General features: G+C 37.7%; 1 protein-coding gene across 4 annotated transcripts; it reads right to left on the bottom strand.

The window, feature by feature from the left end:
- Positions 1-3,233: 3,233 nt before the first annotated feature.
- On the bottom strand, positions 3,234-16,303 carry LOC118265432 (uncharacterized). Of its 4 annotated transcripts, none has more exons than XM_035578309.2 (4): positions 16,155-16,303; positions 14,191-15,463; positions 11,385-13,272; positions 3,234-7,098 (listed from the first exon to the last, which is right to left on the bottom strand). In XM_035578309.2, the coding sequence occupies exons 2-4, from the start codon at positions 15,294-15,296 to the stop codon at positions 4,921-4,923; spliced, it is 5,172 nt and encodes a 1,723-aa protein (XP_035434202.2). In that variant the 5' UTR covers positions 15,297-15,463; positions 16,155-16,303; the 3' UTR covers positions 3,234-4,920. The 4 variants fall into 4 exon arrangements, with proteins under 4 accessions (XP_035434202.2, XP_035434191.2, XP_035434184.2 ...); XM_035578298.2 differs by lacking the exon at positions 16,155-16,303 and adding an exon at positions 15,778-15,960; XM_035578291.2 differs by lacking the exon at positions 16,155-16,303 and having other exon boundaries at positions 14,191-15,953.
- Positions 16,304-17,805: the final 1,502 nt, after the last annotated feature.

Below are 17,805 nucleotides of genomic sequence, written 5' to 3' on the forward strand. Positions count from 1 at the left end.
TTCACTTATCATTAAGTGATGCATCTGTTCAATCTTTTTAATAAACCATCTTCACATCACATTAAATGAAAATATACTGAGGTCTTTCAAATAAAAACATAATGAGGTTTCCAATAAAATATTTTTTAATATTTCTTTGGATTGAAAAATTTTCAAGATTTTATACCATTAATCAACTTGTTATTTGGCTGAAAAGCCGGGGGGGTAAGAAATTACTGGTAGAGGATAACTAATTTAAATGGGAATGGATTTTTTTGTCAGATTGTACTACAAATTAATATTCAAGTTTTTACTAGGTAAGTAGTTACCAACTTTAAAAGTAGGATATTTAGATAGTTTCAATAAAAAAGGGTCAGTAAGGACAATTTCAGTTATTTGAAAACATATTAAATCTAGTTAATTTTCTATTTTACCTTTTAGTTTCTTGCTTATTATCCAAGCAATTTAATTAAAACAAGAGTAAGAATAATAGAAGAATATTCAACCTGGTAATATGCTCCACATAATATGTTTAGTTAATTCTTAACATAACGTTACACTTTTTAACACCTTCACTACCAACAAAAAACTGTTAAAGGCTATTCCTCCATTAGTGTCGGACAGCGTTGTCCGATATGGCGTCTAAGGTGTTAAATCACCAGAGATGGCGAGCGAGGGTAGGTCGTCGTCCGCAGTTCCGGGCGCCTCAAACAGCCCCATCTGTGGTAGGACTGATGCCGACCCGGAGCTGCGGCTGCCTAGCCAGTTACGGGGGCTCCAGCTCAAAAAGCAGGAGTAGAAACAGGGTGGTTTTTAGACAGTAAGAGTTTGACACTCCCTCTCGCCTCGCCCAAGGCGGGAAAAGCAATAAGATAATTTTCGCCCATTATCAATTTCTTCATGTTTAGTATTGTTAATGATACCTGACTTTTAATCAAGTAAAAAAATAAATCAGTATTTATTTTACTATCTCCTTAATACCGTGGTACTACTTTATAATAATAATAACGTGGACGAAATCACAGGCAAAACTAGTTTCTAGTAAAGCTAAAGATGTCAAGCCATTGTTTTCTAGATAATGGATGCTCTAGTACAGTTGCCATAACGATGACCTTAGGCCAAACCCGGTTAGGTCAAAGTTTTGTTACGTCTTGGCTCGCGTCCATTCCTGCTAGGCTATAGGTATTCATACCACAATGTTACACAAAATATCACAATATGTTTATTTTTAACTCTTTGTAAACGGGTCGTGGGTGCGTGTTCCTACAACTGTTTTGGAATGTCCTAGTTATATTCTACTAAGTATATGTCCTATTTGTGTAGTATACAAAGTGAAATACTAGCCTATATTCTACAGCCCACTTACCTACCACAATATGTTACTGGTTTGAACTTCTAGGTACCTACTCTACTACGCATAGAATGTACAAAATAAATAACAACACAGCAGTGTGAAATATAGTACAATTTGGGCTATTTTGCACCAGGATACCATGGCGGCGCAACCAGTCGCCGCTATCAACAAAATGTATACCTATCTGTCTCTGCAGAGACACCAGGTGACTATCTATCTCTACAGAGAGATAGGTACTCACCCTGGTGTCCGCTTGATTGCGCAACCAATCTGTAGGTCGTCCTCCCCTTATCCAATTTTTTTAAACTTATTATTTTTTTTCAATTGGTTAAACATTATCTTGCTTCAAAATAGGTATACTTAAGTTCAATTCAGCTCATTATAATTTCATATACCTAGGTAAGTTATATATACTACGTTCACGTACAGAAACATACATACCTACGTACATCAACAGCCTCTAAGTGGCCACTGCTGACCAAGACCTCATCTCACAGAGAAGGTTTGAGCATCCATCCCAATCACTACGCTTACTCAATGTGGGTTGGCGATTACAAATTACTATTAGGTACCTATATATAGAAAATGTAAGCCCATGGTTCCACAATATGTTTTCCTTCACCGATTGTCAGTGGTGCCTAAGTAATCTTAAAAAGTAGTAAACTACATATAATCTGGAAAAGTTACATTGGTAGGTACTTCCGTTGATAGGCTTCAAACCCGCACCCTCATGCATGAGAAGCGGGCGTTTTAAACTACTGGGCCACGACGACACGTTCAAGTACCTATAATGAAAATTATAAAAATGCGTAGACACCAATGCTACATAAAACATTTATGTTTACGTATAGTTCTACCTACCTATCTACTTACAGTGTTCACCCTGAAACCATACATTTCTAAAGAAAAAACTCCTTTAGAAAGAAACTTTCTCGTTGAGCAACAACTTTACTTAGTTACTTATCACGGCACACCGTCATTACATAATCGGCTTACAAAATCGTGACCTTTAAAATTTTCTTTTGTGAAAGTTACAAACATTGACCATTGGTATTGTTTTTACACCTGGCGAGAACAAAGGTGTTCCAGGAAAATTTGTTACGTTTCCCCCCCTCAACGGAATTTTCTTATATGAGGGTGAAATATGAAAGGGAAACCTTTTCAAAACTGAAAGTTTGTCCGGCAAGTAAAGTTTGAAGGTTTACTTACTATGCTTATACCATTATTAATATAAGTAAGTAGATACGTATTATTTAGTAGAGAGGCTGTGTTTTGATCCAACTGGCTGATTAATAAAAAAAATACCTATGCTTTTCGAAATGGAATTCTCAGTGAAATATTTTTTTATTCCAACAAATCTAAGGTAGCATCTTGACACCGAGTGAGCCTATAGCATAAATTGTTTTTTGTGGAATAGACAGCAAACGAGCCGATGGGTCACCTGATAGTCAGTGATTATCGCCGCTCATGGATACCAGAGGAATCACAAATGCGTTGCTGGCATTTTAAGAAGAAAAATGATATTTTCTTAAAGTAGATGGAAAGCAGATACTTACTACTTTTATTACATACGCTTTTGCCTAATCCTTCGGACCTATGCCTAAATTAAATTCATAAACCTACAGAATAAAAAACCGACTGAGTATATCGCGAATGGAGTTCATTCATGAAAGTTTTAAGGTTTTTGTAAACATGAGATATACTAAATTAACTAAAAATAACAGTTTACTCACGTAAATATACTGAGATAAGCAGGTTGTGCTTCGCCCATGCACATGAGGAAGAGTCCCTCTGTGACTCGAAACTAGTAAAGCTTTTCTCTAAACTTTACGTGAGTTAACCATTATATTTAGTTAATTTAGCATATCTCACGATAGTAATTATAAAAATGTAAACAAAATTATTTAACAAATTTTATTTTCCTTTATAATTACACAAAAAAGGAAGTTTACAAAATGCATATAACGCGATCTGAGACACTACGTTAACAGAGAGGTTAATATGTATATAACTAGGTAACAATATTATATAAATTATAATAATAATAGACTTAAAATATGCCATTGAAAAAAGCAAGACAGTAAAAGCAACATTATTGGTATGATAGGAAAATATGTACAGGACAAGACGAGATGTGGTGATAGCACTTTTAGCTTGGTAATTTGTTTTAGCTGTGGGGATTAGCAATAACTTGATTTACCTGATTTAAGTTAATGTCGAAGTAGATAAAGATCTCTCTCTCTCTCTCTTTCTTTATTTCACTATATCCTTAAAGATTTCACCGATTATTGAGTGGTCGGTCTTAATCAATAATTTAATTTTGATTTGTTTCGTATGTACCTAGATTGGGTGTGCTTTTGCGGTGCCTAAGATGGGTTAAAATTGGAAAAGTAATAAAGCTGTATAATTAAATTACCTCTACGTACAGTATAGACGTCTTAGAGATACATAGGTATTTGACTTTGAATTTAAGGGTTAAGGTTGATAAAAAAATTCTTCATCAGAATTCGTACCAAATGTGACTTTTACTGTCTATTGCTACCTACCTACCAAAACTTTGATTCCGTATACACAACATTCTTATTTTGATGTGTTATTCAGAACCTATTTTACGTCTAAATTATTGTATTAATATTAAATAATATATCTGTTGAGATTTCATAATTTGATTTTAAGAAAAGTTTTACGTTTAAAAAATTAAATTCTCAGTAATCGCAGTGTGTTTCAATTTGAAAATAAATACACATGTTTTTAATATATGGACTTAAATCTTTTGCTTTGAGTCTTGTAGCAGCAACAAAATAAAGTTTTAATTTTAAACTATGTAACGTTGGGTTTATGGTAGGTGACAAACAGTCGATCCGTTCTGGTGCTCATGCGAAATTTTACGAAATTGCTGCGTTGATGCGTTTGTCCCGTATTGGAAAACATTTTTTTTATTTAAGATACACTCTCAAAACCGGGTTTATAATAAGATTTAGGTTTACTACGATAAGATGTTTTGACTAGAAGTTAATACTTAGTTTGATTATTGCCTACAATACTTTTATGTTATAGGTAAAATATCTACATACGAGCACTTGGTTACTACTGAATTAATACTTGTTTGAACTACATAGTATAAAAGTGTTATTTATATAAGTAGATATGTGAGTAATTTCATGGACTCAAGCACCATCGGGATCTTAAAATAACATAACGAATGACTTAAAATTACAATAAAACTATAGTGTTCATTAAAAATAAACTGTAGTGGAAAGTCTGCCTTGCATAAAATGCGTATTTACTTCTTTTCATAAAACGTTTGCATCTTACAGTTCATGTCAATAAATAACCAGACTTGTTCGGACGCTACAATGTTAATAAGAATTCTGAACAAATTAAATCAAATAAATAAAAGGTGACTAGATATCACAATTTACAATACTGGACATTTCCCAGTGAGGCCAAGCAAATGATGTGTCCTCATAACAAATTAAAATCAACAATACAAAATACAATATTCCGCGCGTCCAACAAGTCTGTCGAACTTAAAACTAATTCGTAATTTACATTGACTTTATACCAAAACCCGATGAAGCACAACATCATGGTTTTCCGTCAGGCGGGTTGAAGAACTCCCAGTGGTGATGGTGCACCGCCCGGCTGTCACTCAGCCCGAACATGATCAGCCCCGCGACCAGCACCAGGAATATTACCATCGCCATCTGGACGTCCTTCTTGTCCTCAGTGCCGCTGATGTACGACATGAACGAGTTGAACATGCTCCTTAAAGTCCTGGTAATAGAAGAGTGGCAGACGCGCAAGAATTGAGCTCCCGCTTCGGTTATTGTAGGCTCATGCGTTCTCACGGGACCGGCCATACGGCGAGGTGAGGGACGCGGTCTGCCGTCATCCGAACTCGATTCAGAATGAGGAGCAGCGGGTTTCCTTTTAGCTCGTCGAGTGGGCGGTGGGGGGGTCTGGTGTTGGGACTCATGGAAATCAAAATGAGGTCTGTCTCTAAGTGACCGACTAGGGAAGAAAGAAGCAGGAGGTATAGTAATGTCCTGGAGATATGAGTACAACAAGGGAGTCAAATCAGGTGGAGGTGGTCTCTGTGGGGGAGCTCCAGTGTCCTCTGCACTGGGAGGTCTTGGAGGAGGTGCTGTTTGTTGGGGAGCTTCCTCTTCAACAGGTTTGGCTTCCGATTTCGTTTCCACAGGTGCATCAACAGCTACTGGAGCTACTTGTTCCTCCGTTTGTGTGTGTTCCTCTCTACTGACCGGCCTTGGCGTTTCAACGACTTCAAGCATCGTAGGTGCTACTGGTGCTGGTGGTGGAGGCGCATGCGCTGTTGATATTTCGGCAAACTTCTTTACAATTTCATCTATTACGGACTGAGAGAACTCGATTCCGCTCACAGAAATGTGTCCGGACTTAGAATCTAACTCCGAAACTTGTAATGTCATGCCTTCTATGTCAGAAACCAAGATTTTGTTAGCTTGTAATTCAGATACATTTAGTCGTCCCACATCTAAATCTTTCACCTGTAGTCGTTGTGTAACCAAATTATCCAGTTGTACTTCTCTACTTGCGTCACTGATTTTTTCAAGAGCCCGTTCTTCACTAGGTGGCACAGTATTTTTAGGCCGTGTACTTGAAATGGCTCTTGGCCTTGGGAGAGGAGGCACATCTGGGATTTGAGATTCGTCGATATCAATAGGTTGAACAGTTAATGAAGCTTCGGTTAACATTTCCTCACGTTCATTTATTCTTGTTGGACTAGACACTCGTCGCTCTACCAAGATAACTGTAGGTGACGTGCGTCCAAGAGTAGGTTTGGATAGTTCTGATATTTTTGGGTCAGAAAGTTTTGTAGATTTGTCAGTACGCGATGTAGGCCGTGATACTCGAGGGCTATCACCAAGTTTGGGATGACTCCTTGAAAGCATGGAGTCTTCGTCAATAATGTCTCGTAACGAGCTGGACATAGAAATATCCAGATTATCATCCATACCTAATTCGAAGTCTACGTCATCTGGTAGAGGGTCAGTTTGAGTAGAAACCTCAATTTCTAGGACATCAGATGGTTTCGTTTCATCTTGGTCTTCCTCAAAGTCCCGAGATATTCCCATAGCAGATTCTGCATCTGTAGAAATACTTCGTTGGAGGTCATTCTTCAGGTCTCTTTTTCTTCGCCTTGATCCTCTGGGTGGGCGTGGAGGTGGAGGTAGAGGCCGATCTTTCATTTTATTCACCACTTCTCCAGAATTCAAATCTTTATGAACTTCTTCAAAGGGTTCATCAATTTCAACATATTGTGTCAAATCACCACTTACCGAGCGCTTGGTAAAACTGTCTAACGTCATAAGACTAGTTGATGACTTTTTGCGTGGTGGTCGGTCAGGGCCGACTGGCTTAGTGGGTCCAACAGTATAATATTTACGCTCTGAGCTATTGCTCTTACGACGCCTCGGTGGAGTTTTGCTTTTTGAGCGTCTTACGCCTTTGCTTGGTGTGTAAGCGCCTTTGTCAACTGTGGCGTACCCGGGGCTTTCGTGGCGTATTTCCCTTTCCATGACAATTTCTTCCGGGGGTGGTATGTTGGTATCCAGTATCAGTGACTCGGCACCATGTGATGTGCGGTCGTCGTCACAGAGGGAGGTGCCCCTGGAGCTCCTAGAGCGGGTGCGGCGCGGGGGCACGGGGCTGTGCTCGGTGACGGTGGAGTGCGCATACTCTTGCGGCACGATGTATTCATGCTCAGTTCGATATACGATGATCTGGAATGAGAACAATACTAAATGAATACCAAGTAGATTTTTATAAACGTTATTAAATTAGTAGCAGATAATGGACAAGTTTTTAACATTTTTCTGTATTAATTGACGCGACGCCAATGACAACAATATCTTTAGTTTAGTGTGGAGACCGACACAAAAATTATATTTAATGGGACCAATAATGTAACAGCGGTAGGGCTTAATTAACTTCTATTAGGAAATGCTATCTTTCATTAAGTTTATTAGTCTACAGTTAGTCGTCAATCAACTAGTGTTTATAGAAAATTGTGTTTAGCCTTTTCGTGTTAAAGTAAATTATTGTAGGTATTAAGTTATCGTCGGTTTTTGAGAGATGAGTTTGGTGCGTTATTTTAGCCAATAAATAATCCAATGTTTATTTGTTTCCGATCACGCTTCCTCAATGCAATCCTTGATGTTATGAACGTATTTCAATCAAATGCATTACCCGTGTGACGTAACTTGTAACCATTTATTGAATTTGTTTATTTATACGTAGTTACTACGGCGCGGGAATATCGAGTGCCTGATTGGCGAACGCTATAGGAAATTTACGAGTGGTCTGGTAATTGTAAAACGATTGTTTTAGAGCTAAAACGTACCAGCATTTAGCTCTTATAAGTATTTTAAATTCAATTCAGTTTTAATAATTGCATGATGAGGTATTAATATTGAATATCATATAATGAATAAGAAAGTAATATATTAAATACGTATAGTTTTTCTGTTATCAATTCTGCCAAAGAACACTTAGTTTCTAAGCCCATTAATGGTTTCCTCGTTAGGCTCTTGCCTGGCTGGAAGAATAGAAAAGAAGAAAGAAGAAGAACAGGGGGCAGATTATGTTCTGGAATAACACATGGCTTCTATTTAACCCACGTGAACGGAGGCGAAACCGCTGATAGAAGCTAGTTAACAATAGGCATGACATTACTAGATTATACAGGTTGATTTAAAAAAGTCACAAAATGTTAACGGCGTCATTATCCTCAACCAACAGTTAACAATTCTGCCGATTGAAACTCAAAATTTGGTTTCAATAAATTAAAATGCAACCAATCCATTAAAAATAAGAATGATAATAAGCTACCACGATGCTTAATAACGCGGAAGAATAATGTTTTGTTAAATAAAAGTTTTTTGAAAAATCATCTAAATCTATTTAAAATTTTGACGAGGAAGCATTTTGTTGAATAGACAGGATTTGTTTATATTTTCGCTATCTAGGTCAACAAACCAAATGAACACATTGTCCGAAAATATACTCCAAGTCCGTCCCAAACGATACGTTCACTGGACGAGTGCCAGATTAAATAATTGCACGGAATATCTTATTTTATGCCCAGCCTTGCCCGTACGGTTACATGGCGATGTTCCTTAGTCTGTGTTCTATCTTCATAATAATATTATTTTTAATTCACAACACCCGTTTAATTCACCATTTATGATTTATGGATGCTGTGAATGAAGTGTTGAGCCTGTTGACAAACATCGGTAATAGGTAGATGATTAATTTTTATTTTAATGTCTCGTCTTGTAGATTAGTTTATAATATTAGACAAGTAGTTTTTGTTTTTTTAGGGAAACAAGTACTTTCGAAGATATATTGATTTGAAATAACGCGTGACATCACGGTATATTTTATACGGAGAAATTACTTATTTGCTCACACTCTTAAACTTTGATTACTTTTATTTAAGTATTGTTATCTTATATGCAAAAATTAAAAATACGTGTTTCAATTTTTTTATTACCTAACTGACGGACTAAATTGATTTTTAATTTTCATACCCCGTCATCAACCCTGGACGCAGAATTGAACTCATGAAATGTTGCTAGGCAGTGGCAATTGCAACCACTCATTTAATTCTAGTTTTCGAAAATTATTATTTCTTATAAATAGTGTGGACCTGGATTTATACCTCTGTGTACTGCCAATATTACTCGTCTCTTCACAGAAATCTTAAAATACAAACAACATTTATTCTATGAAGTGGAGTAAGGTGCTAGTTCTATTTATACCTACGTATATTATTATATACTACGCTATGTATAAATCGTGTTGTTTTTTGACATCCTCCGTGAATTGATCAAATCCCTTAGAGAGTTGGCCAAACCCCTGTTTTTATCATATCGCTGCGACATATACCTTATATCGTGAGAAAAACCAATACATCAAGATGGTACTATGAAATTGGAGAATTAAATACTACATACATACATGCATACAAATATACCCATGTTACCAGGATGAAAAGTAGCGTGTTATTTTATACTACATATTTTTTTTATGATATGTTTATATAAGTACTGTAAACCAGCAGATAGATCATCTAATGGTAAGCAATCGCCGCCGCTTTTGGATAGAGAGAGGCATTACAAGTGCGTTGCTGGCTTTTTGGTGGTTACGAATTTAAGGGTTGTGAGGAATCGGGGATTGGGAAGGGGGGTAAATGAGCTTCCGATAACCTCACTCACACAACGAAACGTAACGCAAGCGTTGTTTCACGTCAGTTTTCTGTCAAGCCGTGGTATCACTCTGGTCGTACCCGCCCTTTCGTGCCAAAGCATGGCTCTTCCCATATATTATCATCCCTCATCTTTAATAATAATTCAAACAATTAATAATTTTACTGTTGATACTGAGTGACGCACAGCCGAAATTACTGGACTTAGTAAGCCTAAACTTAGCACGCAAGTTCCTCGGGGCTCTAGAGAGGATTTTATTTTTACGTCACGCGAATGATATTTTTTTATAACGTATATTTCGATTCTAGTGAAATTAATATATATATAGATAATATAGATATACCATCCGATTTCAAGTATTATGATATTATGGAATTAATATATTGTTCATATTGTTATACGCTACTCAGAATTGTAAGTAATCGATAATCCATTAACGTGAGCTTGAGCCGGAACTCATGCTGAGTACCTCTTGAATTAACAAAATAATGATAGTACAAGAAGGTCGATTTTTTAAAGCTCAGACGGTCCCCTAAAAGGAAGGCAGACTGGAACATAGCTCTTAGAACGAGTTTGCTTATCGTTAAACGAAAACGAAATGAGAGCAGGTTCGGCTCCTCTCATTGGTTGCTTCATTAATGAAAGCCAATCAGAGCGCCGAACGCGCTCTCGTTTCCTTTTCGTTCAACGTAAAGCAAACTCGTACTAAGGGTAGTGTTATGAGTCCTAGTCCTATGTATTAGGAGATTTTGTTTTTAACATAGGTACATACAATGGCATTCTTAATTAAAACTAAATAATTTTGGCTCGGCAATTGCAATCGCGATAATTTGATCAACTAGGTAGTTTAATAAAATTTAATATTAGGTTTACAAAAGGTTGGTAAATTATGTATAGTCTTTTTAAATTTTGAAATGGGATACTATTTTGTTTGTATATTTTTCCTTATTCCTTTGATCCTTCTAGATAATGTTGTAAATAGGAATGAAGTGTTGACGTGTCGTGTACGAGTGGAATTAAAGCATTGTTAATGTGATTTATTTCATTACTTTTCTATAATAAAGTTCTGAAAATATTTGTTAATATTAGATATAGAATATTATGATATGTATTATAATACACGCTTTTTAATATCGTAGGTATAGCCTGCCAGGATAAACATAACATCTTGCCTTCTAGCCGTGAGCAGAGGTGTATTAAATGAAAAATATGCTTTTCGGTAGCTGGGCTTTGCATAATTGCACATTCTTTTAACTCATGTAATATACAGATGCTATTGATATATGTTTAAACATTGTAAATGTATCTTATGGTTTACAGTTGTACATTTAGCGCGAAAAAGTAAGTACCATAGAACAATAAAACCGTTTTACGTAAACAAATTATTTATGGCTGAAGCAATTACTCACGGTAAACTGACACTCAACGAATCTTTTGTCGTTTTATTGGTTACGTTTACATGTTCTGTGAAAGATGTAATATGTACTCGTCTTTATATTGTTTAAGGTTATTGATAAATTACATAATGAATAATTGTTGATACATAGATGTGATGTTCCTTCCGGGTGTTGTTAGACAAAGATAAAAGCCTATAGGTATATGTACATGTTTTTGACGCTTTATATTAAATGTAATTTGGTGTTGTACTATTTACTGGCTTTTAATGTGAATTAATGATGATCATGGAATAAAATTAATGAGAAATATAATGTTGTTATTAGTGAAAATTAGTCAAAGGTTAAAAAAATATTAGATTAGGAAATTTATATTAGGTTAGTTAATTATATGAAGGTACTCACGTCGTCATTGGTCTCATGTTCCTGAGGTTGCTCCCACAGCTGTGAAGCAGTCACGTTGTTGAAGTCATTCAGAGACGAATGCTTGAAGTCTTTCTTGCCAAACTTCTTCTTCCTTTTCGGTGGCATAGGCAGAGTTTGTGACTGTATGGGCACATTCTCTGGGTACTGAATGACGTCATCATTTGCGTATTCATGTATAGAATGCAAGTCAGTGGTGGGAGTAAAATCGAGGTGATTGTTGACATGCATCTGCATACCCATATTATCTTCCACGTCACAGCTAATATGTTCATCTAGTTGGTCCTCTGGCGTCTCCAAGTCTACCTCACTAAATTGCATACTGGCATTGACACTGTCGTCTATGTATGGCGTTTGTTTCAATTCTTCCTCCTCCTTCTTCTTCCGCTTCGCCCTCGACGGCCTCACTGGTGGAAACGTGTAGTAGCCGTCGTCTTTGTCATTCAAATCTTCAGTTGAGTACCTCATCGGTTCGTTGTCGTCGATCATCAGCTCAGGATCGGCATCAGGATCGTTGACGTACATGTTGTCGTCGCTCATTCCCGAATTAGTCCCTATCATAGAGAGAATATTCTTCGGGTTTTGAAAAGCTTTTCGTGTTTCGTCGCTCAAATATTCCCTTGTTTGAATATCTTCGCGAGAAATACCTCTCGGTCGTACAAAAAATTCGTCATTATTAATTTCGGTTATGACATGTGTGTATTCTTGTTTAGATGGTGACATATCGGGTTCGGAGGTTTGATGTCTGTCTTCCAGAGTACATACTTCAGGTTCATCGTCCATATATTCAGTGTCCACTTTGTCAAAGTCGTAAGTAGTTCCGATTTGCCTGCCATCTTCCATAGCGAAGTTGTTATCATCATTATCAATGTTTCCATATTCTCGAGGTTGCTCAGGACTATCAGGAATAAAAGTAGGCTCATCTTTATTCTTCTTGACTCGTGTGAACGTGAACGTCGGCGGTGGTGTGTCCTCTCTATTCAACGTTGGTGACGAAGATGTTTTAGGCAGTTCTGACTTCTTTTTTCTGTTGAATAGTCTGGGGTATGTTCTTGCTTCAAACTCTACTGTAGCGACGTCAGTGGGCTCCACGTTCGAATCTGTGGAGTCTGAAGTAACTTTGTTTTCTTTTTTCCTACCAAGACTGTGAAAGTCAGGCATTTTGAATTTAGGTAGATCAGGGACGTTAAACTTTGGCCTTTCGGGTAGTGTGAATTTGGATCGATTAAGTTTTTCAGCTATATTGAATTTGGGTCTATCAGGTAAACTAAACTTCCTTCTGTCAGGTAATGTGAACTTAGGCCGATCAGGAAGGGATATTTTAGGTCTCTGGGGCATCTTAAATTTAGGCCTTTCAGGCATCGAGAATTTCGGTTTTTCAGGCATATTGAATTGTTTTGTTTTTATGTTTTGTAATTTAGTTTTTAGTTTTCCAGCCTGAGATTTTAATTTACCGGTACCTTCTCTGATACGTTGTTGTATTTTGCTATCAGTGGTTTCAGCATTCTTAGATCTACTATCACGTTTCAATGGTAACTGTTCTAACGCGGACGAATCAACTTGACTTGTGCTAATTTCACACTCCGTGCGTGATATTGTGGACGGAGTGTTTACAAAATATCGATCTTCAATGTCTCTTTGTAATGCTTCAGCGCTCGTCATTTCCTCGTTTTTATCATCATGTAAATTAATGTTTTCGTCCAATTGTTCGTCCTCGTCTGATGTGTGCTGTAGACATTTTCTTTCTAGTGATGTGGTACTAGACAACTCATCATCCGCTTTTACCAGTTGAGTTGGTTTTTCATCTACACTCGGAGCAGTGTAAATAATATTAGGCGGTGGCTTTTCGATGATTTCATATTCGTGATCACTGTAAAAGATAACAATATTTTATAAATTCAGCTCAGCATTTGGTAATAAACAATCGCAAAATTCCTGACAAAATACAGTTTAAAAATAATAAAAAAAAAAACATATTCGTTCGCAGAGCATATAAAAAAGTACATAATTCAAAAGAAATGCAAATCGCAAAAATTGTGATTCGTCGCAGAAGATTTGAGTTATATTTAAACTTCACACACGTTGCTCGAGTCACAATTAGGCCAACAGCCGCTGCTCGTTTTAGCCGCAGCCACCGGGCGAAAGACGGTTATATATTATTTTGCAGTTTGTAATTTTAGTAATAAAATGTCATCAAAACCGTCGAAAATGAATGTAGGTGTGTGACTTACCTCTCGTACGAAATAAAATTACTAGCTCGCGATGTCGGTCTAGTACCCACTGGATTCACTCTCTCCGGTAGGAGCGAGTCACACTGAAAGAACTGACAAGCGCATCGGACGTCTGGAGTAAATATCTGAGCGCTGCCTTCACGGGTAGGCCGCACAGGCCTTTCTATAGGAGTGCCACCTTCGGATGTCCATCGCCGAAGTGTAGTCATAACTACCGACTACCGAACCCAGGGCATATTTAGTTACGCGTTTCCCGTAAACTACACGAACTGTCATTTGCACGCGAACAATGAGTCATTAAGCGTGTTTGTCAAAGCTGGGCAGTAAATGAACTAATCACAGACGTGAAAGCAGCCGCGAGCACTGATCACTGATGACAATTTTAAAGAGCTTCCCCAATGTGCAGGAAGATCGGTCGGACCGAGCTATATTTAACAAACAGTCAGAAGCTAGCGCGTTCGCTTTGCATGTGTTGGACACGGTTGTTATGTCACAGTTACGTATGATGTACTACTACTTACAAATGACTATGTAATATTTATAAAATATATAATTACCTGCTGTGTTTAGACCATTTTCTGCTCGGGTATTCTACTTTCTGTCGATCGTCAATTTCTTGTGGACTGGGGCTGGGTGACGATTCAATAGGTGTAGCTGCAGGTTGATCTCCAGTCACTTCTGCATCTTCACCTGTCAATTCTGTAATAGTAATATTAGGGGATTCGTTGCTTGGTCCTCTCTCGTCTAATTGGTTTTGGAAAATTTCGTCTACATTGGGCTCATCAGGATCCATTTCTTCGTCTAAAAGTATGGCCTCTTTATTTACGTTATCCATTTTATGCAGTTTCTCCATAACATGATCTTCTGATTTCAGACTCGTATTTTCCATCACTAAGCTGGGATCTTGAGATGCAATCGATTTTTTTTCCAACAGACTCTCATTCTCTTTATTGCTATTACTTCCAGTTTCCTCATCCAGTCTGGCGGCACCCTGCCTATCGACATCTGGTGAAAAATGCACATCTTTGCCTTCCTCAATGTCTTCATAAATATGTTCTTTCTTTTTCCGTGGAGGCGGTGTGTCTACCACCATAGTTTTACTCATTTCATCAGAGCTTCCTAACTTGATAGCACCGAATTTTTGTCTCCTTACAGCGCCTGGCGAAGATCTAAGCTGCCTTATTTCTTGTGTGTCATCATTTTTCTTACGTTTTGATGTTGGTGATTTTTCATTTTCACTTCGTTCTAGTTTGTGTAAAGTTTTGTCGGCTAAATGCTTTATTTTATTGACTAAAGGATGACAACATTTTGTTTTTTCTCTTGTTTCTGACGTTACTCCTATACTATATTGCTGTTCTGGAACACGACGTTTCAGTATTCCTTTCGGGGATACATTCTTGGGTATTTCAACAGGTGCAGCTAAGTGGGAACTAGCTTGACTTTCGGGGCGTTTAACTACGTAAGCTTTCACAGCCTGGTTTATGACATCGTCTTCGGAATCTAACGATATTTCTTTGGAGAAATTTGGTATATGTACTCCCTCATCTTCACCTTCCTCACCATGCTTGCGACTACTACCGGGTGAAGAGTCAAGATTTAGTATCCTTTGGACGTCACCGTCCACCGGCGAGTGTGTCCGAGACCTTGAAAATTCTCGCGACATACTTCTTCTAGGTGTCGTTTCTCTGATGATATCTTCGGCAGTAATTTCACCCTGAAGTGGTGCCTTCAGTAGGTGCGTCCATGGGTACCTTCCAGCTTCACGAGCTCTCCTCAAATCTTCCCATTGATATGTTTTAATAGGTACTGGAGGTATATCTTTCTCTCTATCTGGAGACAATTCAGATTCCATATGTTTAATTATTGAATTAAAATAATTTGGAAAATATTTCTATAAATAAATGTTACCGAACACAATGTTTTGTAAAGGGGTTGATGTAATTTTTGAAATATTAATGCACGAACCCCGCAAAATAATCACTTTTCACCGTATAAACTAAGAACACAACATTTCGTTTCAATGTGATAATCTCTGACTGAAAACACTTTATGTTTGCGTGGGCTCGTGTAGAAATAGGTGTGAATAAGTTGTGTACTATGATCATTGGCCAACAGATTATTTTGGACTAATGCACCGATGTTACCTTGAAGCGTTCAGGCCACTTCTCTCGTGAGTCCTCAGCTCACCATCCCTGGTGTTTGTTTGTTGACATGGGATACACTAGACGCGGTTTTTTTGTTTTATTTATTTTTTTCCGATCGAAAACGATTGGCGATCTGCACTGAATCCCGGTTCAACTGGCCGACACGTCTTGGTCCGAGCAAGCGCGCTAAATATAAGATTGAGCATGAATTTATTTTTGGTGAGTATTTCGCGTCATCAGTTAAAACTATAGGACCGTTCTCGATTTTTAGAGGTTATCTGTGTGGTTGGTAATCAGAGATGATGGGGTTATGTTACTGAATGAAAGGGGCAGTTTGGTGTCGTTGAGGTTGGTAGTGAATAGAGTAGTTGACTTACCTATAGCACCTTGAACGAAGTCCAAATGTCTGGTGCGACTGGCCGGCGGGCTCTGTTTGCGCGTGACTGCTACATTCACACATTTATTTATTTATGTATATAATTGCTATACGTACGTACTCCCGCATTATGTAAGAGTGTGTGTATTTAACAGGTGTGAAAACTTTTGAAGGGACGTTTTGTAGTGTAACAACGTTTATTGCGCTAACTTAATTATATGTAAATCAAGTATTTATAGGTAGATATATGAAGACAGGCGTATCCTTGAATATTTCAGCCAACGTTCAAGAGTTGCTAGTGTTTGTGTTATCATCATCATTAATAAATTGTTTGATGTAATTCAGTTGAAAACAGTTTAAACAGTTGAGGATTTTTATGCTCTTTTATATCGGTTTATAGCGCAATAATTATAAATAAGTTATCGTCATTGTTTTCTTCAAAATGAACAGCTTCGAATCCTTGGGGAACAACCTACCACTGCACAGATTTAAGCCTGAATAAGACTGCCTAAATTGTTTAGTGGATTAAAGGGCACTTTGGTATTTTTCTGTTTTTTGCAATCAGTAGTAGCACGGAGTCTGGAATTTCACTCCCTATTACATGGGATTTATAACACAAATGGTGAAAAGTAGGTGTACGTTGTATAGCGGCATTACGTGCCGAAATGCACACCTCAGCATACCCCTTCGGGCATAAAAGGCGTGACGTTGTGTGTGTATAGTGTTCCTCATTTCTGATTATTAGAACCTTTCAGGATGTATTGTTCTCAATATTTTAACTTTCCTAGAAAACTAATGTAAGTGGACGGGATGAGTATTTACGATTGTTACGTATTATAATACAATTTTTTTTGCGAACTAAGGCGTAGTAGCGCTTTTGTTTTTTTTAACGGTGAATTTTGTGACACTTCGAAACAAATGATATGAATTAAAGATTTGAAATTACTAGCTTTTTGTCCGCATCTTTGCACGCACTATTTTTAAGGTGTTGGGAGATTTACAAATAACAAATAAAATATGTACGACTGTTTTTGTTAGTCGATAGTATAGTACGCATACAAATTTTTAGCTTTCTACTCTAACAATTGTTGAACGCTACATACAAAGGAGCCTCGGTAAACCCGTCCGCAGTAGTCCGCAGCTCCGGATCAGGCATCAGCCCTACTGGGCCCCATCTGTGGTGGTCAGATTGCTCTTTGAGGCGCGGGCGGAACGCGACGCACCGCACGTACGGGTCTGGATCTGGTCGGGCGGCGAGCTACCCTTACTCGCCGTCCGCAGACCCGCAGTCCCGGGACGTCTGGAAACTAAAAATAGAGCCCTTCTAAATTAAAAAGGAAACAAATAACTTAATCAGTAGTTGCCTTACTGCACTTAAAAGCAAAAATAAACAAAATATTAAGGTGCAGAGATGTGCTATGTAGCTATGCTACGAAGATGTAATAGCTAAGCTGTGAAACTGGGTGTGTGACCATTCATCCATCATCATAGCTGTACGAGGAAGATGCGCAGGTCGAGTATGCGATGTAACGATAGTGAGAAATGTGTGGCCATCCATAGCACGTATCTTTCCATATAACAACAGTGCTAAGCTATGTTTTCCAATGAATATGATTGGTGGAAGCCAAACGCATCGACAGCAACGTAGCATA

The sequence above is a fragment of the Spodoptera frugiperda genome, chromosome 25 (assembly GCF_023101765.2).
Source record: "Spodoptera frugiperda isolate SF20-4 chromosome 25, AGI-APGP_CSIRO_Sfru_2.0, whole genome shotgun sequence".
Taxonomy (NCBI): domain Eukaryota; kingdom Metazoa; phylum Arthropoda; class Insecta; order Lepidoptera; family Noctuidae; genus Spodoptera; species Spodoptera frugiperda.

Bases quoted from the DNA above. Each gene is read 5' to 3' on its own strand.
- LOC118265432 (XM_035578291.2), bottom strand. From the start codon at position 15,485: ATGGAATCTGAATTGTCTCCAGATAGAGAGAAAGATATACCTCCAGTA. The intron at 13,273-14,190 runs GTAATTATATAT...TATCTTTTACAG, and splicing joins AAATGGTCTAAACACAGCAG to TGATCACGAATATGAAATCA. The intron at 7,099-11,384 runs GTGAGTACCTTC...TTCTCATTCCAG, and splicing joins AACATGAGACCAATGACGAC to ATCATCGTATATCGAACTGA.